The 16654-nt window shown below is 49.5% G+C and overlaps 2 protein-coding genes across 2 annotated transcripts in view; one reads left to right on the forward strand and one right to left on the reverse strand.

Annotated features, from left to right (window-relative positions):
• Positions 1-3300: 3300 nt before the first annotated feature.
• Positions 3301-8952, forward strand: LOC119461198 (leukocyte elastase inhibitor). The gene is made up of 3 exons (XM_037722419.2): positions 3301-3716; positions 5505-5879; positions 6508-8952. Exons 1-3 carry the CDS (start codon positions 3354-3356, stop codon positions 7105-7107), a joined length of 1338 nt encoding a protein of 445 aa, XP_037578347.1. The 5' UTR covers positions 3301-3353; the 3' UTR covers positions 7108-8952.
• Positions 8953-11383: 2431 nt separating this feature from the next.
• LOC119462121 (uncharacterized) overlaps positions 11384-16654 on the reverse strand; it is a 107122-nt gene continuing 101851 nt past the window's right edge. Inside the window, 4 exon segments of the mRNA XM_049671953.1 lie at positions 11384-12317; positions 13075-13096; positions 13098-13229; positions 15921-16060. Of these exon segments, the coding sequence (XP_049527910.1) occupies positions 12169-12317; positions 13075-13096; positions 13098-13229; positions 15921-16060 (443 nt within the window). The 3' untranslated portion in view covers positions 11384-12168.

A 16654-nucleotide genomic window follows, 5' to 3' on the forward strand; every position in this document is an offset into this window, starting at 1 on the left:
CATACTGTTGTGCAATGTGTATTTCGTCCACAGCTTATTTTAAACAAGCTGTAACCATTCACCAAGCACTACGATACAAACTGGTGCAATAAAACAGTGCTGATGGCTTTCTCTCAGAACAAGGAAATCCACAAGGTGTTCATTGTATTGTAGTCATGAATGTGTAGGTTACTTTTCAGGGTTACTCTCCTTAGCACAAGCAAGCACGCTTGAAATGTTACATCTTCCAAGAAATGGAAAAGAACTTCCACAAAAACCTTGCGTTGTGCTTTTCAAGGCAGTAGGCATTAACAACTCGGGATGCTAACAAATATGGATAATCTGAGTAAGGGGTCAACTGCTTACGCATACTGTCCCCGCTTATTGAAAGCAAAAGCCTGCATCCTTTTGATCAATACAGAATGATTGAAGCATAGCCGGTAGACAGAGCAATATCCTGCTAACTAAGGAGAGCACTTAGTGCAGCCCTTGGTCGCACTTAGTGCAATATTTGGCCACTTCGTTGTACTTAGTGCAATATTTGGGCAATGAGGACAGAGCAGGGGTCAGAAGGAAACAAAAGAGGAGGAGTTACAGGTGGCGAGAAAGAGTGAGCATTGTGGTCTGCAAGGTCATTATGACCTTGTGCCTGCACCCAGTGAACAGGTATCTTCACACATTAGGACATGTGAACGCAGCGCCTTTGTTGCTGGTTTGAGTTGCCGAACTACGCTGAAGATGCCAGTATAAATGTGGGTTTTGTTAATGTTAGTTGATTTGACAAGGGCTTCCATTGTTACGTAAATTTTATGCAAGTCGTACCATGGTTAATATTGGCGCCAACCAATTTTCATAATCTTTTTGCATGATCGGGCTTACAAAAGTTAGGAGCTAGAAACCAGCTACGTATTTTGTATATTTCAGATTGTTTTTTTTTTTTGCTCTCGGTACTTGCACTAAAAATAGTTAATTATTACTTTCATTCGTGTTCCTAGTTTCACATAAGAATTCTCAAAAACTGAGCAATTATTACCGTTTTACATCCATTCTAATCGCTAGTGATCTGGCTATAATTTTATTTTATCACGGTGTACGTTGGCCACTACTTCGTCTTGAAATAAAACGTTAAAGCATAAAAGCACCAAAAATGGGCACATTTCTAGCGGCCACAAAAGAGTTAAAGGTGTACTGACGCAATATTTCTGCAAAACTTGAGCAAGAACAGTGCAGCGGTGAGCGCTGTGTATATCGTACAGTCACTATGGTACAGTGTTTGTCATGTCTGTATGTTCGCTGTGAAGATGGCTGATTTATCCGAGAGACTGTACGCCTTTCTTCTCGGAAGGGCCACTCTTCCCGCCAGTAGAAGCGACGTCACTGGTGTTGCCGCTGCGTGACAGTGCTGCTTGTTGCTAAGGCTAGCTTGGAGATTCCCGTGAAACGAAGTGTGCGTAAAACCACCAACATGGCTGTGCCACGCAGCAAGAAGGGATAGAAGATAATGCAATTAGCATTGAAGCGATGTAGTGACCTGTGGTAGCGACACGCCATGCGCAGGTACGTGACGTGCAACTCCACATTGCCGCAGTCGTAGACAATAGTGCCCGAGATCATGTGGAAAGGCAACATTTATGGCGCATAAAAGAGGCACTCAAGACTGCATGACCCGACAAGCCAGCAAACACCACATTCGGCTATGAGGTCGCACCCTTGCCGTACAGAAATGCCGGGCAGTTGACACGCTGGCACTTACGGTCTATTTCCTGGATGGTAACCCAGACATCGCAAAGGCATCCTCAGTAATAAGTCTGTGGGATGTCGGTATCAGGACATTCGTACATCCTAAGGATGTCCTCCACTAATCCAAAATGCTCCTGATCAGGTCCATTTGTCCGTCCCTAGTAGATACGGAGAACGTACCAGGTACATCATTGGAGGATGATGTGAGGACGTGTTCCAAGGCACTACTGTTGGACACTGTAGTTAGAGGGCAATTAATCACTTACAAATTTGGTTAATATATGTGTGATGCAACTTGGATGTGAGAACCCATATTGTAGGGTTCCATTTTGATATTTGTGCACTTTCATGTGCTCAGAAATTTTGCGTCTTTGTTTCTTTCTGCGATTAGAAAGCGGTTCGGTATCAAACGAACTACCTCAGGTGCAGCACCACCTATGCATTTGCAAGAGCATAGCCTTCGAGATCTGCCTTTGCTACTTAAAGAGAACCGTCGGTGGAAGGTGTGCTTTGGACACCACCACCAATAATATTAACGTAATAATAATAATAAGTGTTCAAAACAAAATAGTCTACAAATAAGCTTTTTTTTTTGCAGTGTGCCCTTTGCATTTCGTTTTTGACCATACTCAATTTCGTTCGGGCAAGCATGAAGCTCCCAAATCAACACGCCTGGAAGAAAAGTCCTGAGAACATCCTGCTGAGGATGTTGCTCGGATATATGTCAAGTTAGGTTCGCGATAAGTCCAGCAGTAGATGTGTTTAAAATTCATCGTGAGCATGGTGTTGCGGACGTGCTCGGTACGTTCCATAAAAAGCTAGGACGTTCGGATATTTCCACGGGATGTTTTGTGTTGTCTGGGAAGGACCTTCATCGGGCGATGCATGGCTATATATACGGCATGGCGCGATGCTGCCTGTGACCGTGAAGTCTCTTTATATATTTTTTTTTCTTTTTTTTTTCTCTCATATCACAACTTTCTCTTGGGTCACTGAGAAAGAAAGTAGCGAGTTCGCAGCTAGGCAAGCAAACCGCCCGGTTTCCGCGACCACGTTAATTAAACTGTCAATGTAAGGACTGACAGATGTCCCCTCCTTCCACAAGGCGCTGAGCTATGATTCCTAAAGGGCTGCGTGAAATAACGTCTCTACCTCCCCACAATCGCTCTATCTCTCTCTCTTTCACAGATCGAAAGTAGGAACGGATCCATGGTAAATAGCATCAAAAAGGAGGACGGGGCCGATCTCACTGTGGGCTGTCACCGCTAACTAAATTTTAACATTATTACGGTAGAACACTGCGGTTATAACACATTACGGTTATACACTGGAAGCCCCTTGACGGGCTTCCAGTGTATAACCGCAATTTCCTCCGTAAGGAACCGAAGGAAGGTTAGAAGGGAAAGACAGCTGGATTTTACTCACTTATGCATAAAATGACGGATTTATGAATTTATTCGCATAGCACATATGTAAGGTCTGCCAGACTCTTGGCCAAAATCCGTGAGTGGGTACGTGTCAAAGACTAAGATCATCGTCATCATCAGCTGGCAAGCACGCGAACGCGTGCCAGCGCGAGCCGGAAGGGCAGAAGCAGAAGCAAACTCTTGGGCCGGTCGCCATCATAGTTAGCGATGCGACAGTTCTTCCAGAACCTCTACCCGTTCGGCTCCTCCCGTGCGCCGCGCAACCCACTGGACCGGGAACAGCAACCGCCTTCGCGCGCCGTCTCCGAGTTGACCAGCCCCGCGGCGGCCGTGCACTCGCGCTCGCTCGAACATTCGATATTGAGCTTCGCCGTGGACCTCTACCGGCAGCTGTCGCTTGCCACCGGTAATGCTGGGAGTCAACAGGAGTCCGCCACTAGCATCAGCATTGGCAACGACAAGGACGGTGTGACCACTGCGGTGGCCCCGGACAACCTGGCATTCTCGCCGTTCGCAGTGGCTGCCGCTCTGTCCATGACCCTGGCGGGCGCCCGCTGCCGCACGGCCAAGGTATGCTAGCCCACCATAAGCATGACATTTCCGACTTTTCATATTTCGGCGTGAATTCAAGGTCCTGGACGTCGAAACCTTAGAAGAAAGAATATCGCGGCCATGCAGTGCCGTAAATACTTTACTATTAAAGCAACTTTCTACGAACCAGCTTTGGGTTTAGTTTTCCGGGAGCTGCATGGCGTAGCGAGGTCAGAGAGAGTGACCACAGAAGGTGGTCACGCGGGAGCAGGGCATCGCGACAATTTGTCACTCGCTCGCTGGTCTGTTATATGCGTACTGCATCGGGACTAGCAATGAATAGCGGCGCAGAAGACCGAGCGAGCGAGCCGGAGCTATAGCGCCAAAACGTCGCTATGCTTTGCGCCCACGTGGCCACCAGCTGTGTTATGCTCCCACGAGGCCACCGCCTGTGTCATGACGTCGCGACACGTACATCCCGGCGAAATCCCCAAGTCCGGAAATAAATCAATATGTCTCCAATTGAGGTGGGCCGAGATTCAGAGCCGAATATCGACATCGTATTGCAGATGCGAGCTACAGTCGGGCTAAACCCTTTTCCCACGTATGCATGTAACAGTACGTAGTGCTTTACGTTCGCAAAGAATTCAGCGGCCACTAAGGCCAAATGCCGCTTCGCGAATTTTAAATTTTCGGTACAAATCGAAATGAGAGAAAATTTCGGGTCACGCTAGGACAATTAATTAGGAGGGAAATGGTCCTCATTTAGCTGCTTTCGTTTGCTTCCGTTTCTCACCAGCGCAGCGCATTTACACTAAAAGGTAATTAACCATAAGAAAATAATTATGCAGATTAGACTGGGAATCGATCTTATGCGATTCGTTTTGCAGGTAGCTGGCTATCCAGATACGTTTGGTGTTCTGCAGAGCATTGTCAGATGGACTAGCGTGTTTGTATGCGACGACAGCAGCTAGGCGACGATGAGCACAACTGCGACGGGCGATGACATGGCCACTAATCTAATGTACTCCGGCGAAGGAACGCGTTACAAGCTTTTTTCGTTTTGACGTGTGCAGTACCCGAAGGGGCTACAATACGCGCATTCCATTCCTGTGTTTGTGGCGCCCGCTCACATGCTATTTTTTTGTTGCTGTGTGTCATGGCACAAGTGCCAATTGTCTGATAACGCTAGTTGGCCTTGGCACGAGATAATTATGCACGTGTCTGTGGCATAATAGATGAGGCAATGGGCTTCAGTGCCGGGGGTTCTTTGTTCGATCCAACCGTCATCAGACGCGTAATATTTATTAATGCGAAAGCATTATATGGCTCATGAAGCGGAAAATTCGGCGGCGCCCCCGGAGATGGTACAAAAAGTCACGTGCTCACAGCCGATCAACGGGAGGCGCGCGTCGCGTGGGCGCTGGCTTCCTTGAAGCACCACCAGATGGCGATCACCTCAGCGGCGGCGCCGGCCGTGCTGGGGAAGAAAATAAGAACCAGAAAGATCGCCTTCGCGCATAGCGTCCGCCGCAAGCGTTTCACTTCAGTAGCTGCGCCCTCGGCTCCTTTGGACGTCCACGCAAGTAGCGAGCGAGGCCGAGTCGTCATCGGAGAGACGTCGCAATGCTTTCGCATTCATCCACGTAGGGATACCTAAGTGCCCTTGAATTTTTGAAGATGCCGGAATCGAGGCGAGACAGGCACCACCTATACATGTACCTACTGCCAAGTGCCTGGCAAGAGGCAAAGAATGCCTCGCATAAAAACGACAACGCGCATCGTATGTCCCGTCCACTGCAGCGTCCGTATAACTCTGATCTTCAGGAGCTGGCGTCGGCGCTTCACGTGCGCGACGACGACCAGGTCCACGGCCAGTTCGCCGCGCAGCTGGCGCAGACCGCGAGCCGAGCGCTGAAGGTCACCTTCGAGGTGACGAACCGCATGTACGCCGACCGGCAGTACCACGTGCTCGAGGGCTACCTCTCCTTCCTGCGAGACACGTACGGCGACGGCACCGTGCGCTCCGTAGGCTTCGCCGAGCATCACCGCGAGGTGCGCGCCGAGGCCAACGAGCACGTGGCCCGCCTTACGGCCAACACGGTGCGCGAACTCCTGGCCGCCGACAGCATCGGCCCCGGCACAGTGCTGGCTCTCGTCAGCGCCGCATACTTCTACGGCGCCTGGGAGTCGCCCTTCCAGGTATAAATCCTCAAAAAAGTACCGTGTATATAAGTATACGATCGGTGCAATTCGCCCAGCACTGCATTCCATTTTCTTTGAATACATTTAGCTTGTACCTGACCGTATAGCCGTCGACGGCAGATGAAATTATGGCATCCCCCTTTAAACTAGACGGCGACAAATAGTCACCTGGCCTGCTATATATGTCTGTTGTATCCTACAGTATTTTCAATTTCTCTATATTTGTTGTTTTCATTAAAGCCACTATCTCTGTAATGCATATACCTATGCCTGTAACGACCCCGGCTCCCTCTACCCCGGCAGATGATGATGAAATGGCGCCCCTGTTTTATTGAAACGGGTGGCCCAGGGTTCTGAGCTGCCTCATCTCCTCCCCCATATCCCCGTCCTCTTAAAAAAAAATTGTGGGGTTTTACGTGCCAATACCACGATCTGATTCTGAGGCACGCCGTAGTGGGGGACTCCGGAATAATTTGGACCACCTGGGTTTCTTTAACGTGCACCTAAACCTTAAGTACATGGGTGTTTTCGCATTTCGCCCACATCGAAATCCTCTTTTTTGTGGATCCGCTAGTGTAATTGACGTAGAAGCCTTCAATATAGGCCGCATGCCGACCTCACGCAGCCGGTGTTCACGGGGCCCGACGAATTCTACGTGGACTCCGAGACCGTGGTTCGCGTGGACATGATGACGCAGATGCACTCGTTCGCCATGTCCCACTGCGACCAGCTGCAGGCCACCGCGCTCGAGATTCCGCACCTGGGTGGGAAGACCGCGATGATCTTCCTCCTTCCGGACGAGATGGGCGGGCTGCGCACGCTTGAGCAGAACCTGACCGCGGCCCGGCTATCGGACCTGCTGCACGGCCTGCGCGAGAGGCCCAACGTGATGCTCAAGCTGCCAAAGTTCGTGGTGCAGCAGAGCCTGAGGCTGCGCGACGCCCTCGGCGCCATGGGCGTCCGCGAGCTGTTCACGGCGCGGGCCAACCTTTCGGGCATCTTCGAGACCGGAAGTCCCAACCTGTCGGACGTCTTCCACGGCGCCTTTCTGCATGTGAACGAAGAAGGCACGGGGTCCACGTCGCCCGGGACTGACTACGTGGCCGGGGGCGGGCCCGGGATGGGCGACATCACTCACTTCGCGGTTAACCGGCCCTTCATGATCCTCATCGGGCCCAGGCGGTCGAGCATCTTCTTCCTGATGGGCTCCGTGCGAAGACCGTAAAGCCCGCCGTGACCGGTAGCTGGCGCCACCGCAGCGCGCGAAGTCTTGTATACCGGAAGTCTTGTATACCGGAAATATCGTACCGGAAGTCTCGGGAGCACTTTCGGTAGTACACTCTACTTTCGGCGCAGCCGTTTAACATTCGACATGGGGCGATGTTAGAGTGTACTAGAATACACTCTAGCGCTGTTTCTGGGCACTCAAATTCCGGCAAATTGTCTGATTCCGCCATGTTTGCACTTTGCGCCAATCACAACATGACGGGATGATGAATTTGGAAACCCGGCGGTGTTCAACAGCGTCCTGACTCCCTGCGCGTCGCTTTATACGCGCCAGCCTCCGGCAGCCAGGGCCGGAGCGCGATGACTCCTGTGCCTGTATAAGGAAGGAGATCTCTTCCTTCACACCGTGACGCAGCACATGAACTCGCAGTGCGCTCACAGTGGCGGCTGCGTCGCCGTTTAATAAACCGAAACGGGACTCTGTATGTAAACGTATGATCTGTCGCAGCCGTGTCAAACAAGCAGGATCTCGCGGATGATGTCGTGGGAGCGAAATTAGCGACGATGGCGAGCGGTTTAAGTGTTGCAGCAGCGCTGATTATTTCGGATAAAGCAAGAAAGAAAGAAAAAAATGCTTAACGCTTTCGCATTTCTTCAGTGTTGCTCATCACTATCGTATAGCTGCAACTTATCGCTTAAAAATATGTTGAGTACATTGCAGAGCGATTTTCTGTAAACTAAATAAACGCAAGATGTCACAGGCATCGCAATCTGAATCGTACGTGATATATCCAAGGGCATACGGGCGAGGAGTGGGTGTATTGATTTGTTTTATTGATTTCATATACATGGCCATGGTTCTGCGCATTCTACTGTAAGGAAATTCCGGAATTGACCCGGTTGAGAAGTGTCGTAGCTGGCGCGCACCAGCAGTCGTCACTTCAGACTTTAATATGAAGCACACGAACATGCGGTGAAGTGTGTTCAGTCTTCTGCGTGTTGTTGGCGACCGATGTGTCCGCACTGTAGCAGACGTCTGCTAGGTAGCTAGTGCCATTTTGTGGATTGTTTCGAACTGGAATATAATTTGCCCTTTCCACAGGCCCGATAAATAGCATTTGGCCGAGAACAAGCCGTTTGTACATCCGCAGCCATAAGTGCTTCCTAAGGACACGCCCAGAGACTCCATACAGTACCGAAGTATGCTCGAGCTATAGCCTTCTATATTTTTTCAATACCAGCCCAGTGACACACAAACCGGGGGTCACTGAGGGGGTGCCACTTTCCATGTAGTTGGACACAGCTTATGAAGCGCGCATGGTTAGGGTTACGTCAACTATCGTTCCTGGCATGTGATCGCACGCCATGCAGAAAGCAAGAATCGGTCACGAGGTGGCAGCAGCGCCCAGCTTAAGTTGTCCATGCTCTAGCAACAACAGGGCTTCAATGACTGGTATGTGGTACCAGTAATACTTGTTGCTGGGTTAGTCAGTTCTTAACTGAGGTGCCGCCGCGGTGGACCATGTGGGTCCCAAGCATTGCGGAACAATGGCTCCGCAAACCATGGGAACCATTGGGCAGGTATTGAAAAATGTAGGAGGCTGAGAGGTCCGAGTTCGGTGTCTGTGAGTAGGTCATCATTGTGGAGAATTCGCTTCGTTGAGGCCTTGATGTTGACAATAGTGTTCAGAATAGCACAATTGACGACTTGGGACGCATTGTGTTCGTAGAGACTACGAGACAAGCGAGGACAGCAAGACACCACGACAGGTTAAGTGCACTTCGGAAACATAGCTTGGTCGCTTGTCAAATATTCAGCTTAACAATTAGGCGGGATTGCAGATATATGCGCTCGTATATATATGTGACGCGAGCAGGAGGTTACGGACGAAGACGAACATGGTCGCCCGAACACTGCCTTTTATTCTTCTTCTTCCTCTCCTTCACCACACTATTGCACGGCACCGTCCTTGTGCGGTTTGTCACACACACGCATATATATATACGAGAAGAAAAGGAACCGAGGGGCGCGATTATTATTAATGTTAATGATTATTAATGATAATTATTATCATCATTGGCTTCTTATGATATATAATTTCTGACCTCTCGTTAGTTATGCTATCACGTGACCGCACATCTGAACAGTGCAGCAGGACTCTTTCTCTACTCGACGTATCATACCTTTCTCAGTCAGTAGTGTTATATGCACCTATTCTCTTGATAGTTTGTGTAGCATGCAAAAACCTAGGCTCGTATTCAAAAAAAAAAAAAAAGAAAGAAGGAAAGAAAAAAGTTTGTAGGCAATAAATATTCGTAAGAGAAAATTGCACCCAATCCTGATGCTGAGCACATCATTAGCGAAGGCTTGCGTCCAATGGTAAAGAAAACACTTATGAAGGAAACGCTTTGTGAATTGACGTGGTTCTCGTTGGCCGGCTACTTTCGGTAATACACTGTTCGGTATTACGATTAACTGGCGTCTGTTCTTAAGAGAAGCTTTAGTCTTAAGGAACTGGTTTGTGAACGCTAGTCATGAGGGCCTAATTCAGTTTCTTTCATACGTAATAAATGTCACTAGCAGGCCGCCTACGCTAATGACATATGTTCGCTATAACGATTGGCCGGCGCCTATTCTTTACTTAATATATACTGATGGGCTACTTGGTGATCGAGCAATGATATTGATGAAGGCAGCGTACTTGAAGTAGACACGTTCACGCACACATGAAAAAGGACATACACATGCCCTGGACATCAAGTACTGCTACTATTGAAACTACTGTAGTTACAGTCCAGCGCCTATGTATGTCCTTTTTTATGTGTGCGTAAACATCTCTATTTCAGTACGCTGCTTCATCAATATCAAGTACATTTTTTATACGAACCCTTTTTCACAAATTCCTGTACCGTATGAACTGTCTGTGAATATCGGATCATAACGCTTAATTCACATAGCCCTTCATTCGTAAGAGCTATCGTTGGCTGGCCGCTCATGCTAATAAAATGTTCGCTATAACGGTTGGCCGGCGTCTCTAAGCGTGGACAGTTGGTTGTGATTAGCATTATGAAACATCGTTCCAGCGCACAAACAAACACGGACGAGAAGAGAAAGACAACAAGAACGCCGGACAAGTTGAAGTCCGGTGTTCTTGTCCTTATGTTCTCGTCCGTGTTTATTTGTGCGCTGGAATGATGTTTCATAAGAGTTGAAGTCCGGCGTTCTTGTCTTTCTCTTCTCGTCGGTGCTTATTTGTGCGCTGAAACGATGTTTCATAAGGCCGGCGTCTGTTCTTACGAACAACTCTGTTGTATGAGCTACTTTGTGAATAATGGCCCTGGTTTTCGCTTTTTGTGTGACCTTCAGCATAAAAAACAAGTCGCAGTTGGCAGTCACCACTTTTTTTTTTCTTTATTCAAACACATCACAGCGACACCAGAAACACACAAAACGCATTCATACCTTTTACGCGGACCATTTAATCGAAATGTGAACACATAAATTACGTGAGCCTAGTGAGTAAGTTTGAGTGGGTTGCCCCGGGCTGACTAGAGGGAAAGCGATATGGAATGCAACGTGATGTTCTTTTCATTGAGCTCTGCGCTTCCCAACCTTGTTTAGCTGCTCTCGAAGATGAGTTTGTCGTGTTCGACACAAGTGTTACGTGAACGATGCGTTCAGCGAGCGTTGTAAACGATGCACATGTGGAGTTAGTGGCGCCGCCTTTCGGCACGACGCTATATAGCTAGGAGCATGTGGCGAGCTGTTAAGATGCGCGGATGGCTATGCTATTGCCTGGATACGTACTATGTCATGATGGATTAGGGAAGCGGGGCGTACTGAAGTCACGCATGTAACACGACGCGATTTCAAGTAAGCGACTTTTCGATGTTGTGTTCAAAACGTCGTTTGAACCAGACCGCGCGCTATTTGTTATAATGTGTTACGACAGCTGTTAAAGCTGTTACGAGATTGGTTAATAGCGCTCTATGGCCGCAGCGCACAACTTTAGCCTTGGAGCGTTTTCATTTGCGCAATCTAAAATGCGTTACAACTGGTTTCCCCAAACAACGCAGTACAGTTAGTAGTGCAGTGTATAGTTACCCGGCATCACACGTGTACGTACGTTAGAGCGGAGATCACGCCGACATTGAATTAGCCGTGCCGCACAGGATGAGAGGTGGTGATGACTCGCACTTGGAAAACGTATACAGTGCCCTCGTACCCTTGATATCGGTCCGATTGGAGAAATCTCTCACAACACATACGCAGAAAGCCTTCAGGTGGGGTATACAGAGCTGAGGTCGTGCACTTTTTCTTTTTCGTGAGTGTTCCTGCAGCTGTTGGCACCGAGTAGCACGATGTTTTCCTGACACACAAGTGCGTACAGACATCCACAAATGTTCTTGTAGAAAATGCTGGAGCGCTGCGCTGCAGAGCAAATAGCCACAAGAGGTTCGAGGTACCGGAGTGAATACTATGTGGCCACCACGCGTCCATGTGGTTGGCGCTGCTCAAAAGCATTAGCGAGCTTTAGCACACCGTTAACGCTGCACCTTCGCTTTCTCCGCATCCTGTCACATATGCGCATGCTATATAGCTAAGCTAAGCCGCACAAGCAGCATTCGTAGCTTAGTTATGGCACGCCCAAAACTCGCAGGTTGCACGAACGGTTTCGGTAGTGCGCTAGCGGTGCTCAAAAGCTCTCTAAATGCCTCGCAAACAGAGCACCAGTGTCAAGAAATTGATTTACTTGCTCTTCAGCACACTGTCCAAGTGTTTTGGACAGAAGTGTGGACGCCTGTACTAGTGTATATAGTAATACCACGACGCGGGGACGGGACACCGAAGACACACAATGCCCACGGACGACGAAGACTGGGACGAGGACTATACACGGCGGCACAAAACACGGAAGTTTTGGAATTAAACAAAAAGAAAGAAAAGAAAAAGGGGGGTGTATCTATCACAGTGCAAGTTTGGCCAAAAAAGCAAGCGCCCTTGCAACGAAACCACGACGGTTGAACACAGGTTGCTACTTGATGGCGATCGACGACTTCAGCCGCCGCCGATGGGACAGTCCTCCTCATCGCGACCGTCGAAGCAGTCCTTGGTGCCGTCGCACAGATGTTCCTGGGTGATGCACCGTCCGAGACGGCAGCGCACGCCCTTGCACACGCTCGGTGGCTTGGGTGCCGGGTTGCTCTCTGCGAATATCGATTGCCCAGCGCAATATTTCGGTTACATCTCCGTGATTTGCTCACATTCCTTGGTACGTTACAGTTTGTATTGCGATAACCAAGGACAACACTGCAGCAAGGGCAACGGGACCACGCTTGTCCTGTCTGCTTCACATGTGGTTATTTATGTTCCGTTTAGTGCGATACAAGCAGTCGATAATAACTAGCCCAACGGTGCGCATTAAGCTTGCGTTCCATGCTTGCAGGGCTTGCATTCCGTGGTTTGATTACATTCTGCGATTCGGTTACATCTGGTGGCACGAAGGTAACTTAACATCATGGTTGCCAGTACGCGCCGCATACAAACAGTAGGTGACGTTGTCAGGAGCGTGACACGGGCACTTGTCCTATAACCCCTCGAATTGTTTTAGAGCCAGTAAGTAGTATGCCATAGAGGCGCCACTGTATGGTTCATCAGTGGCGAATGTCACCTTTGGTGACATTCGCTGTGGCCTCGAAAGTTTCGGTATAGGCTGTACAACTAAAGTTTCATCTTTCCTAGTTGCAAACTTTCCAGGACGTCCAGCGGTAGACTTAACATGCCACCACATAAGGTCATCTCAAAGCTGAACCACTGACATGATTCGACCCATCCTATCCAAGGTCGATCCTTGACCGCGGGCATACTACTTTATACTGGGCATATCCTTCAATTTCGTATTCTGACTACGAGTCGTGGTCGCGCCTTTGTGTTCACCCAGAAGTCTTGGAGTGGAGTACGCACCCATGGTGTTGTGAATCCACGGGCAAGTAGCGCATCACTTTGGTGTAGACGCCGGGCCTGCCTGGACGTCCGCAGCCATCGCCATTGCTGGTCACTCCTACCAGCGACCACCGGCCGTCCACTTTCTGGCACATGAGCGGTCCTCCAGAGTCACCCTGAAAATAACAGTTCATGAAACACAACTTTCCGTTAGCGAAGAGGAGGAGGTTCCAACGGAACCGCACTGCAAGAGCCGTTCAACTAAAGCGAACATACTTGACTAAACGATACTGTATTTACAAAATTCACTTGCGCGCGCTATTTCACGTTTTAGCGACTGTGAAGAAATGAAACACTGCCAGAACTCTGAATTTATAATCTAAAAATCTTCGTTGGGCGAACCTGTGGCCAGGAAAAGAAGCAACGCTGAAATTGCAACGATAGTGGCGAGCACATTCGTTGGTCGTCAAATCCTATCAGACAATCATTCACACAATCCTTCACACGATCCGATCAGACAATCCTTCAGACAATTCTTCAGACAATCGGATAAGACAATCCCATCAGACAATACGATCAGACAATCCTTCAGACAATCCTTTGCCACAGAACTCGCGACAGCGTCCAATAAATTCAGCGTCCAACTTTATAACAGCGATAATCCAGTGAAAACGAACACTTGCAAAAAAAAAAAAAAAAATGTAGAGCAACGACACGTGGCAGTATGGCACTGTATAGAAAAGCACGCCTTAATTATTACGAATCCTAACATGCAGGAGGAGGAGGACGTTGGCTGCCGGCGAATCATCTATCCTTGTGACACTTGCCGTCGATTGTTCAACTGGAGCACCGCCTTTGTGTTTAAGAAATCTGCTATCTATACTATAGGTACGCCATTCACTGCGTAATCATTCAGAAGAGCGCTCGCGAGACAAGACGACCCGCACAGCGAGCCAGAACACCAGCACGCGAAGCCGTGTTGGCCTGCCCGGTCACGTGGTTATACTCCGCCGAGTGGGTCCTGCAATCGTCAGCAGCGTACAGCGTGTAGTACGCTTCCTCTCAGCACATGATCTAGCAGCTGCGCTAATGGCGCATTCGGCAGAGGCTTCGGGGAATCGAAGAGGGGCTGGTTCGACACGAGAGATTTGGTTTTTCGTTGTTATTTATGACGACGCTTTCCGTTGCTACGGTAACGTTCTCGCTTCCGTAAACATACACTTTACAGTGCGCAGGACGAAAATAACCGCTAAAGCGGGCTTCACCCCACAAGAACGCTTATTGCGGAGAAGCTAGCTTTTCTGTTGATATTGTAAATTCTATTTTCTTCTTTTATTGCGATAGCAATTATATGGGCACTTCAACCGGATTTCTGCCGTGGGCGTCGCCGTCGCCGTGAGGTTCCCTATAGATAAAATCTTCGCCGCGCGCCGTATGCCCGAGCGGAAGCGTGCGGGGACGCGCGCTATCACGGAGAGCGAACGCACTCAATCTCCCACGCGCAAGCAAGGAAGCGGGAAGCCAGCGCCGGAGGGAGCGGGGGGGGGGGGGGGGTGGGGCGCACTTTTACTCTGCCAACAACCGCGCTCGTCGCTCACCCCGCACCGTCTCTTATCTCCCCACGACTCTGACCTTTATGCGCCGTGCATTTTTTTTTTTTGCTTTTTTTCGACCACCACTCATGTGGAGGTAGAGCCACTTCAACTGCTGACAAAGTGCGAAAAATATAAATAATTGTAAGATAATCGTTACATTATCCTGAGCTTGGCTTCTTCGTAAGTACCATACAGGTGATTAAACGCCCCCTTAAAATGCCAAGGAATCACGTAAATACTCAGATATCAAATGACAGCCAGAGGACAGCCAGCAAAGCAGCCTGCATCGCCGCCCCGATGCGGCGGCATGGCGAGGCCAACGGAACGCGCCGCCGGTCGCCGGCGCCGGTACAGCCAGCCCAGCATGCACGAACATGGGTCGGATATTGTGGAAAGTATAGAAGTATTAAGCTCGGATATAACGAAGCATTTCAACAAGCTCCCGTATGGTGAAGGGATTACACCGAATATAGAGAAGCGTTTGCAAAGACTGGCAGATGTCGGGCAGTTACAAACCATACACCTCGCAGTTCCTAGCGGCTTCTAACTGTATGAGTTGCTCAGTGTCGCATCTGTCTGTCTCTCTGTCTTAGGCATAGTTTAACTGAACAACTCCGGCAGAGTGAGATATTTATCTTTTTAGAGTGCAGCTCTTAGGCGCCCGTTCCTGGGTTGAGTGTCGCCGTACCTCGGCGTCACCGCGCGAACGCGCGCGTTCGTCATCGGGTGTGTTCCGATACTCTGCAATAAGGCGGCTAAATAGACAGCTAAGCGGACGGCGGCCATCTTAAGTCTCGTTTCAATTCTCACGAAGATGTCAAAGTAGACAGCATCGCGAAGACAGCATCGTTCGTCGTCGTCTTCTTCCACAGATGGCTCGTCGGTGGCTCTCGGCGTAAGCGCGCGAACGCGCTCGTGCCACTGGCCGCGCGTACATCGTTGTCTTCTTCCACAGCTGGTTCCGATGCCGCTCATCTTGCCCGCGTTCCCATACTGCCCCTCGCGCCTTCGTCGTTGTCTTCTTCCAAAGCTGGCTCCGATCACGCTCATCATGCCAGCTTTCCCATACTGCCCCTCCCTCTGCGAAGGCGTTGACGGCACTGGCCCATAGCCAGACCACGCGGTGATTGCGGTCTCGAATTCTTTGTCTCAACATATCGTGAAACGAAAGCGCGTGTACAGCATGCGCTCAAATTTCGCATTAGGGAGCATCATAATCGTCGGGCATATATATATTGTAGCTTCGTGCAGTTTGTAGTTTCGCGCACTCACCAGACAGGCGTCCCTGCCTCCCCTCTCGTATCCGGCGCAGAACATGTTCTCCGTGATGTTGTACAGCGGCAGGAAGAGCGTCCTCCGGCGGCACTCCTCGGTCGTCAGCACCGGCAATGGCACCTCCTGCAGCGTGTCCGCTGCACGTACGCAGATGGAGTGGTCATCATTTAGGAGAAGCCAGCACAAAACACAGTGTTTGACTAATCAGAGCAAGTGCGACGGCGAATTTGACACCGCGAACGTCACGCTCGTATAGTGCGTCGATCGTGTGTCGTTCTGTTCACGTCGCTGATCAATTTTGTCAAGGCGGTGTGAGGCGCACTTATTCAAGGCTTAGTTGAGTGTGAGTGCGCACGTCTTAGACTGAGGTAATCAACAGTTGGTCGTACAAGCGATGTCTCAGGCTGTAGCCAATGACGAAGACAAGTCCGCGTGTCGAAAAGTTGGTCGCATCCTGAGACGTCGCTTCTTGAACCGGAGTGGATTACTTCACATCTCCAATCTTCCAGTGAAACTCGGTTTTATTTCAACATACTAGACTGAGTACTGCAGGGTGTTTTGTCATCAAAAAATCTCATATTTAGGTATTCTCGCATTCGTCTTCAGTGCGACGATCAACGCGAAAAGAGAAATCGCTGCGCGAAAATAGTGCAAAAATAAAACGAAGGCAGCAACACAGGCATGAACAAGACGCGCGTAGAGTGTTGTCATATTCGTCTGTGCTATTTCCC

The sequence above is a fragment of the Dermacentor silvarum genome, chromosome 8 (assembly GCF_013339745.2).
Source record: "Dermacentor silvarum isolate Dsil-2018 chromosome 8, BIME_Dsil_1.4, whole genome shotgun sequence".
Lineage (NCBI taxonomy): Eukaryota > Metazoa > Arthropoda > Arachnida > Ixodida > Ixodidae > Dermacentor > Dermacentor silvarum.

Excerpts from the sequence above, each read along its gene's own strand:
- LOC119461198 (XM_037722419.2), top strand. The coding sequence starts at position 3,354 with ATGCGACAGTTCTTCCAGAACCTCTACCCGTTCGGCTCCTCCCGTGCG. Across the intron at positions 3,717-5,504 it reads CCCGCTGCCGCACGGCCAAG|GAGCTGGCGTCGGCGCTTCA; the intron begins GTATGCTAGCCC and ends TCTGATCTTCAG. Across the intron at positions 5,880-6,507 it reads CCTGGGAGTCGCCCTTCCAG|CCGGTGTTCACGGGGCCCGA; the intron begins GTATAAATCCTC and ends GACCTCACGCAG.